Below are 17,911 nucleotides of genomic sequence, written 5' to 3'. Positions count from 1 at the left end.
GAGCCTCACAGTTCTGAAGTCTCTTCTTCGTGAGCTTGAAAAGGGCACTGGTCTCAAAGATGAGAAAGGGCTCATTACATGGGGAGGGTGAAAGAATGGCGTGCACCCCACTATGTGATGGGCACTGAGTTCCCCTCCCCTCCCCTGCCCAAGCCATTTTCCCCATCCTTTTTAATTTACTTCATCCCGAAAGCTACAAAACATCTTTCATCAGGTCGAGGCCAAGAAAAGACTGTTTTCTCTGAGTATGTTTGTTGACATGGCACTCTAAATTAGACTGTGTGCATGAATTAAACCCCCCCCCCCCTCCGCAAGCACCCATATTTCCACACGTAAACACTCCCCCCCCCGTGTGCCACAGAGACCGGTCTGGTGCGACCGGGAGCACCTATCACAGAGAAGCTCGGGGGCGCCAGATTCACAAATAAATCACAGAGCGAGGGTGTCGGGGTCATCCTCCTGTCTGTCAGCGAGATGCAGGAGAAAGTTTTCTTAAAGAGTGGAAACACTTAAGGGGCTTTTGAGCAGATTAGAGAATGGCCTGTGTATTTACACTGGCAAATGGAAAAGGGGGGTGGGAGTGTGGGGGGGTGAGAGAGGTCAGAGGCTTGATCTGATGTGCGGTGGGGTGGGGTGTGGGGGTGGCAGCTTGGTAAAAGGAGTGCTGGGGTGACTTCGGGTGACAGGTATGGCTACAGGGTGCGGAGGGAGGGTGGTACCAGGGGTCAGTGCGTAGGGAGGTGGGGGGAGAGAGAGGCTGAATTCAGGGAGTCTCTTTTCACTTTTCAGTTTGTTTTTCTTTAAGCTCTGAAATGAAAGTGGGAGCTGCAGCTGAGGGTGACATGGGGGGGGGGGGTATGAGAGCAGGCTGTGTATTGTGTAACTGCATTACAATGGAAGAACTACGACAAACACAAAAACAATAAACAAAAATGACAGATCATTTTCACATCCTTTTACTGCATGGATTAGAAAAATATAGAGGAGGCAGGGAGAAGGTACCTGTTCAATAGAACGTGTGTGTGTGTGTGTGTGTGTGTGTGTGTGTGAGTGCGAGTGGGTGTGGGTGTGTGTGTGAGTGTGCGTGTGCGTGCGAGTGTGTGTGTGTGTGTGCGCGAGTGGGTGCGAATGCGTGTGGGTGTGTGTGTGTCTGTGTGTGTGTGAGTGAGTGTGTGTGTGTCTGTGTCTGTGTGAGTGCGTGTGTGTCTGTGTGTGTGTGAGTGCGTGTGTGTGTGTGTCTGTGTCTGTGTGAGTGCGTGTGTATGTGTGTGCATGCGTGCGTGTGTGCGTGCATGCGTGTGCGTCTGTGTGTGTGTCTGTGTGTGTGTGTGTGTGTCTGTGTGTGTGTGTGTGTGTGTGTGTGTCTGTGTGGGTGTGTATTTCTCACCAGCTGTGGCGTGTCCTGCAGCAGAGGCAGCAGGGTGGCCTGTAGGATAGCGGTCTGCTCCGTGCCCAGGCTGTGCCACAGGGACAGCAGCATGATCAGCAGGTGTGTGGCACTGCGCAGCCTGGCAAACGCCTGGCACAGCTTCACCCGGTTCTCCTCCGCCGCGTCCGCCAGAGCGATCACCTGAACAGAGAGAATACAAAACTCAGTCACAAAGCTGCCTCACAGAGAGGATACAGAACGCAGTCACAAAGCTCCCTCACTGAGAGAATACAGAACTCAGTCACAAAGCTGCCTCACAGAGAGAATACAGAACTCAGTCCCAAAGCTGCCTCACAGAGAGGATACAGAACTCAGTCACAAAGCTGCCTCACAGAGAGGATACAGAACTCAGTCACAAAGCTGCCTCACAGAGAGGATACAAAACTCAGTCCCAAAGCTGCCTCACAGAGAGAATACAAAACTCAGTCCCAAAGCTGCCTCACAGAGAGAATACAAAACTCAGTCACAAAGCTGCCTCACAGAGAGGATACAAAACTCAGTCACAAAGCTGCCTCACAGAGAGGATACAGAACTCAGTCACAAAGCTGCCTCACAGAGAGGATACAGAACTCAGTCACAAAGCTGCCTCACAGAGCAAGAATGCAAAACTCAGTCACAAAGCTGCCTCACAGAGCAAGAATGCAAAACTCAGTCACAAAGCTGCCTCACAGAGCAAGAATGCAAAACTCAGTCACAAACATGCCTCACAGAGAGAATACAAAAACTCAGTCAGAAAGCTGCCTCACAGAGACAATACAAAACTCAGTCACAAAGCAACCTCACCGAGCGAGAATATGTGTGTGTGTGTGTGTGTGTTTGCGTGAGTGTGTGCATGAGTGTGTGCGTGAGTGTGTGTGTGTGTGTGTGTGTGTGTGTGAGAGAGTGAGTGTGTGTGTGTGTGTGTGTGTGTGTGTGCGTGATTGTGTGCGTGAGTGTGAATGTGTGTGTGTGTGTGCGTGCGTGAGTGTGTGTGTGTGTGTGTGCGTGCGTGAGTGTGTGCGTGAGTGTGTGTGTGTGAGTGTGTGTGCGTGAGAGTGTGCGTGAGTGTGTGTGTGTGTGTGTAAGTGTGTGTGTGTGTGCGTGAGTGTGAATGTGTGTGTGTGTGTGTGTGCGCGTGCGTGCGTGAGTGTGTGTGTGCGTGTGAGTGTGTGTGCGTGCGTGAGAGTGTGCGTGAGTGTGTGTGTGTGTGCAAATGCAGGAACAGATATTACTCCACTGACCACACCTCCTTTTAGGGAGAGCGGTACTTTTAGAGGAACAACAGCGAGAAAGTCCCAATGAGCAAGCGGGCACTTTATTGTAAACTGCCAGTGAATATGATATCATTACTAGGTGTCGGTAAGTGACCAAAGTAGTATTGTGGTAACATGATGGAATCCGAGCGGGAAGTCAAATGCTTTTGGGGGGTGAAATAAAATCTCAGAAGGTAGGGAAGGAGAGGGGGAGGAGGAAGAGGATATGAAAGGCTGATGACAGAGTGAGACGGATGGGGAAGGCGAGAGGTGGCACTGGGAGGAAGGAGAGATGGGAACGGCAGCAATTCAAAACAAACAATTCAAACTCAAGAACGACTCCTTTAACACAAGGCCTTTACAGGAGCCTGCATTAGCTCATAAATAAGTAATGGACAGGCCAATGAATCCTGTGCTGTACCACACATAATTATCCACGTTGGCTGGGTTCAGCCTCCCAAAGATTACACTGCACCATAGATATGGACATGGTCTTGGTTCCATGCATCAATGACAAGACTTGATCTTGCACCAGTACAGGTATGTGCATGAATTGCATAAACATATGGATATATTGGATAAATAATGAAGAAAATGATTTCCTTTTACTTCAATATTCTCCCTTCCCACCCACCTCTCTCTCTCGCTCTCTCTTAGACATGCACACACACACAGAAAAACAAGCAACATGCTACCAAAAGCTACATGCTACATGCAGCTACATGATAAACACTAAAAAATCTGCCTCTTCCGTGCTGACTGTGCTGAACTTCCCCAGGGTAGTGCAGCATCTCCCTCAGAGATACCAGTACTCGCAGAACTCCAACGGACATGCAGGAAAAAGCAAGAGCAAGAGAAAACTAAATCTCAGATGAAAATTTGCTAATAGGGATGGACCTGTATTGATAAAAAGGCCCATGCTGCCAAGCTAAATGGCCAGCCACTAAAAGCCCTTTTGTAAGGGCGGGAGCGGAGCTGATTGATGCCAGCTGACAGAACAAAAGCACATTTAGTCAGGGCCGGGGGAACCGGCCCAAATCTGTGTCATGTTTATTCAAAAATGGTGTTAAAAGCTTCCCATAATGCCGAGCGGCTGGCCGGAGTCGTGCAGCCCCTGGGAGAAGGGCCCTGTTCCAGAGGCCCCACACCCACAGGGCAGGCCAGGGGACAGAGGTCAGGTGAAGGGACGGACAGAGCCTAAGCCTCCGGGAATTAAAGACTGAGGAAGACACAGCAAGGCCTGAGTACCCTCACCAGGATGACCCCACCCCGGCACACTGCTTTTGAGAGGACCGATCCAGACGGGGTAATATGCTTACGGCAGAGTTAAAGGGTCAGTTGGAAAAGGCCAGCATACTGCAGGAGTTATCATGCTCCACTGGATACCAGTGCACTGCAGGAGTTATCATGCCTCACTGGAGACCAGTTCACTGCAGGAGTGTGTATGCCTCACTGGAGACCAGGGCACTGCAGGAGTTATCATGCCTCACTGGACACCAACGCACTGCAGGAGTGTGTATGCCTCACTGGACACCAATGCACTGCAGGAGTGTGTATGCCTCACTGGAGACCAGGGCACTGCAGGAGCATGTATGCCTCACTGGAGATCAGGGCACTGCAGGAGCGTGTATGCCTCACTGGAGACCAGGGCACTGCAGGAGCATGTATGCCTCACTGGACACCAGGGCACTGCAGGAGTTATCATGCCTCACTGGAGACCAGGGCACTGCAGGAGTTATCATGCCTCACTGGAGACCAGCACACTGCAAGAGTCATCATGCCTCACTGGAGACCAGTGCACTGCAGTAGTGTGTATGTCTCACTGGAGACCAGGGCACTGCAAGAGTCATCATGCCTCACTGGACACCAACACACTGCCGGAGTTACCATGCCTCACTGGAGACCAGGGCACTGCAGGAGTTATCATGCCTCACTGGACACCAACGCACTGCAGGAGCGTGTATGCCTCACTGGAGACCAGGGCACTGCAGAAGCGTGTACGCATGTGTGAGTCGCAGGGTGTGGGTGGCACGGTGGTAACCTGAGAGGCCTTATTATTTCAAAGCGGTGTGAAAAAAGAGGGGGAAAAAAGAAAATTGGAAGTATTAATGGGTTAGAGTTGAGGTAAGGACTGTAATCTTGACCAGCCCGAAATATAAATAGTGCAGAATAGAGTAGGTGTTCCTAAGCGGGGAAAAGAGGAGGGAGTGAAGAAGATAAGATTATCCTCTCCTGGGGGGTCCCTGGCGACCTGGGCGAGATCGCCCTCACCGCAGGGTCACGTCACAGCCGCTCTGTGGTTCACCAGAAATTAAAAATAAAAAAATAAATATTTAACAAGACTAAAAATACAATCAACTGGAACATAACACTAACAGGCAAAAAGGCCAATTTCCCCAATGCCAAGACTCAGCCAAGGTATATATATATATTATTCCTACAGGAATCAAGCCTCAAATTAAGGGGCAAAAATACGTCTCCACTCTGAATAAACACAGCTTAAATTTAGCAGTAATGCAGGCTAAAGACGGGCCTTCGCGGCATGGATCCCTTTTGCACCTTGAAGATGGAAGGGGAGTAAACAACCGCACTTCCCACAGTGCATCTGTACCCTGAGCCCTGGGGAGGGACTGCACCCTCGCAGCACAGAGCAAGCCCGGGCCCTGCTGTACACACTGTGCTGTGGGCACCGGACTCTGGACCTCAAGAGCTCGCCGTGTAAAATTGCAGGTTAGCGGCTCCTTAAATGCCCCTCTGCCGCTTTCTGTCCGTCGACGGAAAAGCGGTTCTCTTTACCGGCTCACACGGGTGGCCTGTCGTCATTTATTCCGATCGGCGCTAAACTTGCACGTGATTGATTTAATTACAGGCCACTGTTGTTTTTTCTTTTTGTCCGTTTTCCTTCCCTTTTACATCAGCTGGGACAAATTACACGAGCGAGGAAGCAGCATGTAAGAATGTAATATGCCAGAACTAATCTCAAAGTAAGGCCGGTATTGCTTAATCGCTGTATGGCTGGCCACAGGAAAAGCAAATGGTTCCCATGTCCCCGTTTTGCTAGGAGCCAGGACAGGATACTTTTCCACCACTGGTTCAGTACAATACAGGTCTATACTGCACGTACATAAGAGGGGTGCATTGTGTGGTCCTTATCAGCGTCATGGAAATGTCATATGAATGTCCCATGGACCCATGAATGTTGACCAAAAAAACAGGCAACATATACATACACTGCATGCGGTGTAGAGGATTTGGGGATTTTACAATTCACAGGCTAAATGAAAGGTTCTCCTGTCTTATGCATGGTTTACAAGGCCCCGCTTAAACCACATGACTGACAGGGAGACAGAGAGAAGCGCACTTGTGTGTGTGTGTGTGTGTGTGTGTGCGTGTGTGTGTGTGTGTGTGTGTGTGTGCATGCGTGTGCACGTGTGTGTGTGTGTACATTTACAGAACAATGTGGGTGGCATGCGGCAGTGGTTTGGAGGGTGTTCACGCTTGCTGTGGATGTACAGTACTGGAGCTCACAGCTGGGTGGAGTCAGGGTGAGGAGGAGCAAGAGGAGGAGGGACAGGGTGAGGAGGAGCAAGAGGAGGAGGGACATTAATCCAGATCTCCAAATACAGCTATGACATCACACAGTATTTATACATATATTTACACATACTGGCATGCATAAAATCAGATAAAGTGATCTCTTCACACACATAAATGAATCAAAGAAGGTCTCTGTAATGTTCCCAGTAACAAAGTTTTACTAATGTAGCGGTGGCCCATTTAGATGAAATGTGCCCCCAGGCTGAGCCCTGTTAGGGCAGACCCAGGCTGTCATTATGAATCCACAGTGACGGGACACAGTTCAGCTCCTCCTTCCGCATTTAGGTGGTCTTACATTGCTTTACATTATAGGCAGGTAAAGCGGATGTTTCCGGAACAATACTTCTGGTATACTGCTCCCTTAAATGAAATAGAGCAGCAAAAGCGAAATATAAGCAAACTACGTAGAGTCTAGGTTCAAATGTGTTTCATGGTTAAAATACATAGCTAAACGCTGAATACGATTTAAATTCGTAAAACGGTTTTGTGTTTTTAGATTGTTAAACTCAGTCTCCCATAATGCTTTACCTTTCATAGTGACGACGTTTCCACAAATGGACCATCCAAACGCCACCGACAGTGGTGTCTGTATTCATTTATAGTCCCTTGTTCAATTTAGAAATCCGACTTAACCAGCATGATTTAAAATTGGTGTGTCCCATGAGAGTAGCCAGTTGGGGATAGATAATGTCATCTTTATTGACCATGAGCTCGTAAACTACGATATTTTAAAAAAGTCAAGAAAAGCTGCATGTCGATCATTTGCTGATGATGCGGAGACTTGTAATTTTGTGTTTGCAGAACGATTTAATGCTTTGTTTGCTGACATGACATTGTCACTGCTGCCGTCAATGACAAAATGCACTAGCATAGCATTTAGCAGCCAATGCTGCAGCAGGAAACCAGACTACCAGCAGCCCCTGATGAGACCTGCCTTACCTCTCACCAGTGCTAGCTCATGTGTGTAGTGCTGCTGTGTGGCCTCAGCAGGGTAAAACGCTCACTGGCTAGCAGGGTAAGCGCATCAGGGAAGGGCCTCAGTACCTGCAGGCGCTCTCTATAACCGCAGGCAGCGCAGCACCCAAAGAGGCTCAGCTGACTTGCATGAATTGTTTCATGTTCAGTTACTTCTGACATTAATGTTAACAGACGGGTGAACCCATAATTTTGAATAAGTATATATATAGAACATGAAGCACCTGCCTAAATTCTCTGCGCGGCGGATCACAGAAATTAGACGCGGCTCCGACGGCAGCGCTGGGGAAAGTTCCAGAAGGAAAACGCTGTACCTCCCATGGAGACGACTGGCCGTTGCGCAGTTATCATGACAACAGTGGCGAGAGCAGGTAGCGCGCGAGGAGGCAGTGGGTGTTTGTTTAGCGCTGCAACTACCTATTAAAGCACACGATGAGAAGCCCAAAAATCCCACAATCATCAGAGACTTTGAGAAGCTCATCGTTGAAATTGCTCACAACGTGGTAGCCAGCAGCACTGAACTGGCACAGTGTAAGCCAAACGCTCGCTTAGGCAGTAGCTTGAATGTCTGCTGTGAGCCATTAGACCAGTAATCACACAAGGAAGAGAAATGAGAAAATACATACATTAGGTCATCGGAAACGAAAGCATTTCAGTGACTCATACAACTCGGTCACTTGGGCCGAGCATTGGCACTGTGCTACAGGTGGCATGGCAGGTGGAAGGCGTATCCACATGTGCCCTAAGTGAGCCCTGACAGCGGTCCTTTTGGTATGGTGACACCTGCCTGTGGACCCCCTCCACAGCTTCCTGTACCCCCCACCCCACCCTGACAGAACAGCATGGCGGGCTAAAGAGTAATTAGCTTGCTTCTCCCCAGAGCCACGGCCATTACCCTCCGAGTACCCCACTGCTTCAACTGCTACCGTACGTACAGGGCCGAGCCAGGCAGCGAATCACGTCTCTCTTCCCCCTCTTTAGACGGAATGAGAAAAAAAGGGCTTTCTCCGAGCCTCATGGAAGCCCTGCGGGACACTCACCAGCTCCACACATTTACACAGGTACAGACATTTTCCGCGGGGAAAGTGGAGACAGACTCTAGTCTTGCTTTGTGGCTTGGCTTTACGGCAGCTCTCAGTTTAACTTGTGGCCCCTGGGGCCATGACTATATTTATACACAGAGAGAGAGAGGGGGGGAGGAGCAGAAGAAGCAGCGATGCTGCCTCGGTCGCTCACAGGGAGTTCCCTGCCTGTTCTGGGAGGCCTGACGTCTGCGGAGCACAGGCGGGGGAATCGCTACGCTGAGATCACAGAGAGCTGACAGGGAGCCACGCTGCGGCCTGGAACATCTGGCCACGGCCCAGAAAGCTCGCAGTGATCCTACGGTCACAGAGGACACCTGTCACATGACGCACACCGGGCCCCCTCGGGCCTGATGCAGAGATGGCTTCTGTTACACTTCAAAGCCCCGCAAACTGCGATGTGGTGGGGTGACGGCTTCGCCTCCAGCATCTGGAGAGATCCTCTCTTCTCTCAGCATCACGAGGGCTGGGAGGGGGGGACTCCACTCCACTGCCAGGGCCCGGTTCTTACAGTAAAATGGTGTGGCCTGAAACTTGCACAACCTTCAGCTGAACCTGAGTGGGGGAATCCAGAGTTTCGGCCTCTTAAGTCACCCAACGTGAATGGAAGGCTATTAACCACATTTTTTTCTTTTCTTTTTTTTAAATGGGTGGGGATTATTTATGCAGCCCCTCAATCCAAGTCTCAATCTCAGATTTTCCAGGTTATCATTATAAACGGGATTGAAAAAAAAGAAAAGGAAAAACAAGAGTCTAATTGCCGGCGTAATTAATGGATCCATTTCCTCACTCGTTGTACCCAGAGGGCACTGTGCTACTGAGACGGGAGCTGAATGCAGCACTGTACCGACAGGCCGGCTGGCACCGATTCTGTTTTTGGAGGGTAGGCAGCTAACACACCCACATCTTTCCACACAGACGGGCAGACACAGCGAAGCAGACACAAGCACACATTCTAACACCGGCACACAGACACACGTCAAGCTATGAATGTTCACACGCAGTCTTACACAGAAAAGACACACAAACGAGAGAGACACAGCGAGAGAGAGAGAGAGACAGCGAGAGAGAGAGTAGGACAAAGCGAGAGAGAAAGAGAGAGAGGGAGAGATAGAGAGAGGGAGGGAGAGATAGAGAGAGAGGGAGGGAGCGAGAGACAGCAAGAGAGGGAGAGATAGAGAGAGAGAAGGAGGGAGAGAGACACACAGCGAGAGAGAGGGAGAGAGAGACACACAGTGAGAGAGAGAGAGGGAGAGAGAGCGATACACACACACAAATACACAAGTCATTATCCTGCCACGCTGAGGTTTGTTTACTGCCCCAGGGGAGACGAGCGACGCTCCCTCTATCAGACCGCCGTCCCTGCTCGAGACCATATTCAAACAGAGAAAGCGCTCTATCTCCCGGGGGGAGAGGAGAGTACAAAGAGACAGATTAGTAGCCGTGCCCAGTCACTGATCCTAGACAGTAACCGCCTTTGTCTTTAGCCAAGCCGCAGAGATAGCGGAGGCCCTGATAAGAGATGGTGCTTGGCAGAAACAATCCCTGTTTATAATATCGACCATCGAGTGAAGAAAAGCCGGCAAGTCAAGGGCCGATAGCATCTGGTAGCCTCCACAAGCAACCTGAGATGGCTTATCTACCTCGAGGGAAGGCTCCAAACCACACCATCTGATAAACAAGCTATGTTCCAGGTTTTTTTGTCTGCCTGATATTCATTGTGTTTTGTGAGAGCATTTTCAACACTTACAAGGAAGACTAAGATGTATGTGACACGCCGAGATGCCGAGGATTTCCCCTCATTTTAATGGAAAATTAACATAAAAGAACATACATAAATAAACCTGACGGAAAAAAAATGCCGCTTTGTTCAAAATGACACACAGATATTTCAAGATGCAGTATATTTCGGAATTCACCCTAAAATATGAATTTCAATAAATTCAGGAATCAGAAACACAAACTACTTGTAGCTGCTCAGTTCCCATTTATTAAAAATAACTTCAATGGCTAAGATAATATTTTATCAACATCTGTAAACCACACATTCATATTTTATGCTTAGATATATTTTCATGATTACCAGATGAGGAGTACATTTATTGCATGTTCAGCATTCGGGTAAAAATGAATAAAATTGGCTTGAGATGACACTTGAAAGGATGGTGAACTATTGAACAGGCCGCAGTGCTGCTCAGATCCCCTGGCTATGAACTCTACAGATCAGAGGCAGAGGAGGACCTTCATCATCAAACAAAGACACTAAAAAAGAGCCATCGGGGGGGAAGAATCACAAGGTCACCCATCTTCCCTGCTCTCAGATCCCAGGGTGGTCCCCCAATATGGGGGGAAATTAGAGGTGTACCTGAAAGCAGTAGAAGGCCTAGGGTAAGATTTTAAAAAGTAGGGGGATGGTGACCAGATTCTAAAAACCTGAAGCAGGAGCATGAGTTGGACCGATGTGGGTACAAAGTCAAGGTGTCTGAACGTAATGGACTGACCAATCAGAAGGCAGGAAAAGCAGCCCACTGTATGGAACAGGTAATGCAGCTGGAGTGGGAGGTTGAGCTGTGGCCCAGACCATCTTCAGCAGCAACCGTACCTGAAGGGGTACCGAAAATGGCACTGACTGCAGTTGCACACCCATACTCCTGCTCTTCAGAACAAGGCTTTCAGGACTGACTGAGGGGGACACCCTCCAAACGTGTCCTTGCCCTTGTCCTTTTCATCAGCTCCCCTCCCCGTGCCGGGACAGGTGAGGACAGACGAGGTGGTGGGGGTCAGGGCCGGCAGGGGGGTAATGACCCACTGCAGGGGGATGAAACCATAGCGACGGCGGACTCGCCAGCCAGGGGCCACGCTTATCTGATCTGCTGGTGGAGGTCTCCGCCCGAGAGGGGGGGCGCGGGAGAAAAGCCTGCTGGAATCCATGGCCATGGCTCATTCCCACTCCGGTGACAGCTGGAGAGGGGCTGTGTGAGGGCAGAGAGTTCAGCTTCTGATGGCCTCGGATAACACTGAGCGGGTGGGTGAGCTTAGCTGAACCACGATGAGCGGCACCCACCTCACCAACAGCACAGGGCAACTGTGAAAGCAGCAAGCAGAATACACCGCGAGACGGCCGCGTTTGGGCTTCCCTGCACACGATGATATTCCGGCAATTCAGCAACTCGATCATACGCACGGATAATTACAGGTGACTATGACGCCTGAGAACTCGTCAAAACAGCCGGGGGCATCCAGAGCGCTTTCAAAAGAAGGATGAGGAAAAATGAGAAAGAGACGGAGAGGGAGAAAAAGGATTGATGACTTAACTATTACTGTTAACACATCTATCTGAAACGGGACTTGAGGCTGTCTGAGAAAAGTGCTTGCGCGTCTGCTTTCTGAAACCGGAGCCACAGGTGTTTGGCTTGGACGCGGAAACTCACACATCAAGAACAAACTCCCAGCCAAACACTTTCCCCGTTTGCTTCCCCCCCCCCCCCGTTTGAGAATGATCCCGGCCACTCTTTAACCTGCTGGTGGAACGACGTAGAAAGCGCAACCCGCACGCCGTTACGTTGTTTCCTCGTCCACGGTGAATGATGCAATCTCTGCCGACCTATGGGATCGCAAGTGGGGCGTGCCCTACGCGCAGAGATAGATGGCAGAACGGGATTGTGTTTGTACTTATTTATACTGCAGGCCTGCTTCTATATTGGGATCCCGGGTTGCCTTCCTGGCCCTCTAATTAGTATGACCTTTCTCTACTAATTTTAGTCGATGCACAGAGTCCCTTTAATTAACAGTTCCTCTGTGCTTCAAATTCTCGTCCCGGCCTGTGGTAATCCAAAAGCCAGTCGACTTCCACTCCGGCCCCAATTCTATAGAATTACACATCTAATATTAGTGCTTAAATGCTAGTGAGCTCCAGTCTATCAGAAGAACATAAAGTGGAAGGGTACGGTCGGGGAATCCACATCGTTTGCTATGACTATCTGTCATCTTTCTGTCTCTACAAGAAGAAACAAAATGATTAGCATGTTTCTACCTGAAACGCTCAAGCACACAGTTAAAAGATAACATTCTTTAATTCCTGTTTGTTTTTGGCTTTCTGCATATCCTAAGTATTGAGGGTTTAAATGTATTCAAGAGCATATTTATTTGGCCTCTCTGTTTGTCGTACGCGGTTATGCCAGGCGGAGATTATTGGGGGGAGGGGGCTGAGATGATATCGTTCCTTGTTCCCACGAGGACATAGAGGGGCGCTGTGTGACAAACGACATCAAACACACCACAGACACAACAACACCAGCTCCCAACCCCAGATAATACACCCATACACCCACAGAAAACACAACACAGACCAGCCACCCTTTATGTGTGTGTCTATAAAATAATATGTAATCCTCAAACATACGGTATTGCATATTTTTCATATCTTATATTAACAGACTTATTAGGGAAAGATGGTTGACCATGGAGAACAATGTAGACAGCTGGACAGCAGGCACAAGTCGCTGCATAAACAGCACGTATTAAAGCACTTTCATCACACACACAGGAACACAAGAACATGCAAAAACATACACACAGTACTATCTCTGTATGCAAGACTGTTTATTTTCTTTACTAAAAGGAACATATTCAGCTAACATATTCAGCTCCATTTTATGGAGTTAATTGTCTGGATATGTATTACAGCACTTTGGGCTGACCTTGCTCAAGGGTGAAATATTGGTGGCCCATTTGGGAATACTATACATCTGTCTGATACAAGCCCAGTCCCCGAACCACAACATCACATTTGTCGCTCCAGGACGTGTGTGTGTGCGTACACACACACACAAACACAGACACACAGGTAGGATGACATCTACAGGCATCCCCTGGCAAGGTTCTGTGAAATTATCTGAAAATCTCCAGGGATGCAACTCCCTATGTGACGGACAACGGAACAGAGTTCCACTGTTTAAATTCAACAAGGTAACAATGTGAGCAGGAAGGGTGGTAAAGGAACCGTAAGGAGTTTCTGCGGACCTCCTCATTGAATATTAATATTGCTCTCCAGGGAACTTAATTTGAGCAAACACTTTTTATTGGTTGCAGACATGAATAATAATGTACCTTTTCATTCCCTGCAGTTCATTCCAGGTTTTTAATTGGTCTGCGGGTCTTTAACCATGATACTAGTTAAAATACCTGGGGAGACATCAATGCCTTGTCTGCTGTATACATTGACACACAGGGAGAGACAGGAAATGTCATGCTATAAACAGAAACTTTCTATGAAATATCCAACCATCCGTAGGGAAAAAAAACGAATATTAGTGTTTAACACTGATGACTCTGTGCTATCTGTGCCATTTCCCGTAGACCAGTGTTATAAATCGTGTATTTTTGCAATTTTATGGGTGATGAGAAAGTGAGGCTCCCCCAGTCCCAAAAATATGCAGCTGCATCAAGTTGCACCGTGTTCAATTTGTAAAAAAAAGTTTAGGCAAAGATAAAAAGTCACCGGTATTTATGTGAGAATAATTATTTAAATATAGAAAATAATCTGTTGAGATATTAATTCTCCTTACTGCACCAGTTTATACATTAAGCACAAATACATTTCAAAAGCAGTGCTCTTTACTTCAAATTCTTATGGTATTAGCTAAAAAATTCATGTGAAATATTTAAAAAAGGCTCTGTATTCTTTTTCCTTTAATTTCTTCTTTCTCTTCCAATTTGAGATGTCCAATTGCATTCCCAAGCTAGTTTTACTGCAAATTAAGGTGACATTGTCCAGAAAACTGTCCATTGTTGGCTGTTGCTTCTTTTGACCCAACTATCCACAACGGTTTACACAGTCAACGTGCTGTAGAGAGTTCAGTTCACCGGCAGCTTACACAGATGCTAAAGCATCAGGTGCTAACTGCTACACTAGAACTAGAACATTCTGGATTCCAGACCAGACCTTCGGAAACATCCACACACTGGAACAGTGTGTGCGTAGCAGGATGAGCCACCAAGCAGCATGACACTGTAGCACCCTTTGCCAGTGGAATATGTAACGCACAGGCATGTAGAGTGTTTAAGCAGGGGTTGAAAAAAAAAAAAGAAAAAAAAAAAGGGATTCTAAGGCAATTTCACTGAGTGCATCGCAGGAACCGAGAGGGTGAACGCCATCGCTTTAATAGGCTTTTTTTATGTCTAAAAATGTTTGTGGGCACGGTGAAATGGAGGGGAATTCATTAGGCTGGCAAGTTAAATCAAATATACTGAAGAGAGGCATTTGGACGAAGCCAATGCAGCACATTTATTAGAATCACAAACCCCGGCTATTTCCCCCATTGCAGTGTAATGACTGAGTATGACTTACATGGTGTACTTAGGATGCTATCACATTTCCTGAAAATGGACCAGTTTAACATTTTCCTGACCTCCTGAAACGTCTTTAAGCTGGTAATTCTACAGGGGCAAGCAACAGCCAACACAGGGAAGCCACGATTGGGAAAAAAAAATATAAAGAGCATACTGGTCATATATCTCTGCTGCACCTTTTGACTGATGAGATGCTACTGGAAAAATGGAGCACACAGAAATAAATGCATTTAATATTTTTCTTTTTTAGACATGGACACACACCCGCACACACATTCATCAGAAAGCAAGGGAATTTTCTCTCTGGAATTTTCCATTTTTACAAACCAAACAGAAGTCCTTGTACACATATACTTTTGCAGATTACAAAGATTTTGAAAGGATTGGATTTATATAGAACAGGTAATTAAACCTGCCTGTTGCCTCTGACAACTGTGAAACAAGGCCCTCCATTTATCTTTGTGTGCACGTGTGTGTGCGTGTGAGAGATTTACATCAACCTTGCTGCTGGAAAAGGAAAGGTAACTCTTTTATGATCTGTATAAACAGAACGAAATTAAGACAACCAGGCTCTCAAAGCCAAACATGGTGGCAATCGTAGCGGGCAGATTTTCTTCAGGTTATACGATCTACAGAAGATCTGGAGTTGGGGAACTTGCATGATTAGCTGTGAGGTCTGAACCTACAGGTTTGTGGCCTGGTTGTTATCGGGTTGATCTTGATTCATTAAGAAGTAGTGCCCCCCCCACCGTACGCTTCCCCCTCACACTTCCTTCCTCGCTTGGCTGCAAACCGACCTGGGTCCAGCATCCCTTCCCAGGAAGGCCAGCTGATCTGGACTGTATCAAGCGGCCGCTTCTCGTTGGCTATGCACTCTCTCAAAAGTGGCAGAATGGGGGCCGCGGGGTGGGGTGGGGTGGGGTGGGGGGATGTGTAGGAGGTTCACACCGGGCCCACACTGCCGAGCAAGTCCCACACAGGACCCCCCACCCCCCATGCCCACTCTCAACTCCACCCGCTCCACTGATCTCAGCTTCACACGCTTTTCAGAATGCTAATCTGCGCAAGAGTCACAGTGCAGCCATTGTTCCTGCCGGCGTCCCGCACACCGTCCCAGTACTAAAACCTGCCCTGTTTGCCCCCGTGTCGTGTGTTTGGCTTTCTCCCCCAACCCCCCCGCCCACTCGCTCACTCAAAGAAAAAAAAAACTTTGAATGGTCTCTTTTGAACAGCCACGCTCGGTTAGAAAAAGGGGTCAGAATTTACTGCAACAAGATAAATATCCTCAATTTGCCACTGAGGCGACCGGCCTTGGCCATACAGAGATTCTAATTACAGAGTAAATACATGTAATCTTATAAAACTCCCCATTGTTCCCCTCACTGGCACAGCGGAAGGGCTTTCTCACCCCCCCCCCCCTCTGCAAAGGTGCAGCAGAGGACATGTTGACTTTAGAGAAAGCGCTTGGGAAAGTAATCATTCAAGTTGCAAAGCGGACTTCATGCAGGGTTTTAATCCCTTTGGCGGCTTGGCTCATTCAATGTTTTTTCTTTCTTCATTTACACACACACGGACACACACACACATATGCGTGCACACGCACACACACACGCACGCACACACGCACACGCACACACACACACACACACACACAGACACACACACACAGAAAGAGACAGAGCTCCATTTGTTGATGTAGCATCACCCAAAAGGACGCTGGCGTCAGAGGGAAGTTTATCTAGCCAGGTCTATTCACAGGGATACCAGCTGAGGACTAAAGTACATACAAGAGAAATATGCTATTCCCAAAAGCAGGGCAATGACACACACGGACACACACCCTGCAAGAACAGTATACGTCCCCAGCTGTCATTTTGTCCCCGTTTCATCAGTCGAAATGCAATTAGCACTGCGGTCTCCACAGCAACACTTCCCTATCCACCACCCGACCGCTGGACAGCCAGAGGCCAAACCTGCTGCGATCCTCAGCGGGGAACATACAGTACACGTCTATTCATGGCTCCGGGCAGTAAACCGAACAAATGTGCTTTTTCCCCTACAAGGTATCGCAGTAAAGGACTGCGGGAGAGACGGCCAAAATACGCAGCCTTAAATCCCAGGAAGGTTGTTTTCCTCCGCAGGCGAAGAGACCTTAAACTGCTCGGTTTAAAGAAACGCCTCCTCTCACCAGAACGCGGTCGACAGGCGGAGGAATGCCACTGAGTGACCGTGCTTTGACCAGGTTGGTGTTGCGTAGCATTGCCCATTTTACACTGGTACCCTTAGGCAGCCTCCTATTCGGTTCTGTGAAACATGGTGCTGGACAGTGGAGAGCCCAACATCCCTTTTACACACAGAACCCTAATCATATGCAGCCCATAAACTACGCATTTTATCTGTGTTGTACACAACCGTCTTTTTGAGTAGGTGATTGAGAAGGTTCGGGACAGGCACCGCCATAGGTCATTCCGACATGCTTGATGCAGAAGTTTGTTATTCTTTAGTCTTGGAAAATGGTTATTATTCTTTAGTTTTGCTATTCTGCAAAATGGTTGCATATATCTTTCTCTCGGTCTCCTCTATAACTCTCTCTCCCTGCCTCGCTCTCTCTAGCTCTGTCTCTCACCATCTCACCATCCCTCCCCTCTCTCTCTGGCTGAGACACTGTAAGTGAATATAAAATGGTAACAATGCATAATGATTCACTTCTGGTACCGTTAATATGGGACGTCGTGCCCAATGACATCCCTCAGATGGTCTGGACAGCTGTTCGCCACGTCTCCCTGTGCCTTAAAGAGGGTGAGCCTGCATGCAGAAGCATTTCATCACAGAATTCACCAAAATAACAGGAAGCCCACACTTCAGAGAGTACGGGAGGGGGGGGGGGGGGGTCCACCTTTGGGTTTGATCTCCCCACAGGTGCGGAGGATGGGGTGGGACGGGAGACCTCGACACACGGAGATAGAACGGACACACAAAAAAACAAAACGGAGTGTCACAAAAGGAGGGAGATGAAACGCCTCTGAGCCAAAGGACCTCCTTCAGAAGGCTGTTCCTGTCAGACTGCACGCGATATGGTCCTTTACATACACTTGCTACCCATAAAAGTAATAGTGATTTATGGAGGAATGAAAGCATATCTGTGCTTTCACAAGTTATGGCTCACTTTGCACGTAACTCTCTTTTTGTCTCACCACAGAGCTATAGAATGCCCTGAGGGTGATAGAATCAGACAGAAACATTTG

The 17,911-nt window shown here is 48.2% G+C and overlaps 1 protein-coding gene across 3 annotated transcripts in view; it reads right to left on the bottom strand.

Annotated features, from left to right (window-relative positions):
• bbs9 (Bardet-Biedl syndrome 9) overlaps nucleotides 1-17,911 on the bottom strand; it is a 161,613-nt gene that overhangs the window by 80,303 nt on the left and 63,399 nt on the right. For all 3 annotated transcript variants that reach the window (XM_061260000.1, XM_061260009.1, XM_061260018.1), the window contains exon 19: nucleotides 1,388-1,570. In XM_061260000.1, coding sequence (XP_061115984.1) covers nucleotides 1,388-1,570 — 183 coding nt within the window. The remainder of the gene's footprint in view (nucleotides 1-1,387; nucleotides 1,571-17,911) is intronic.

This window comes from Conger conger, chromosome 1, assembly GCF_963514075.1.
Source record: "Conger conger chromosome 1, fConCon1.1, whole genome shotgun sequence".
Lineage (NCBI taxonomy): Eukaryota > Metazoa > Chordata > Actinopteri > Anguilliformes > Congridae > Conger > Conger conger.
This window is presented reverse-complemented; position numbering and strand designations above follow the sequence as displayed.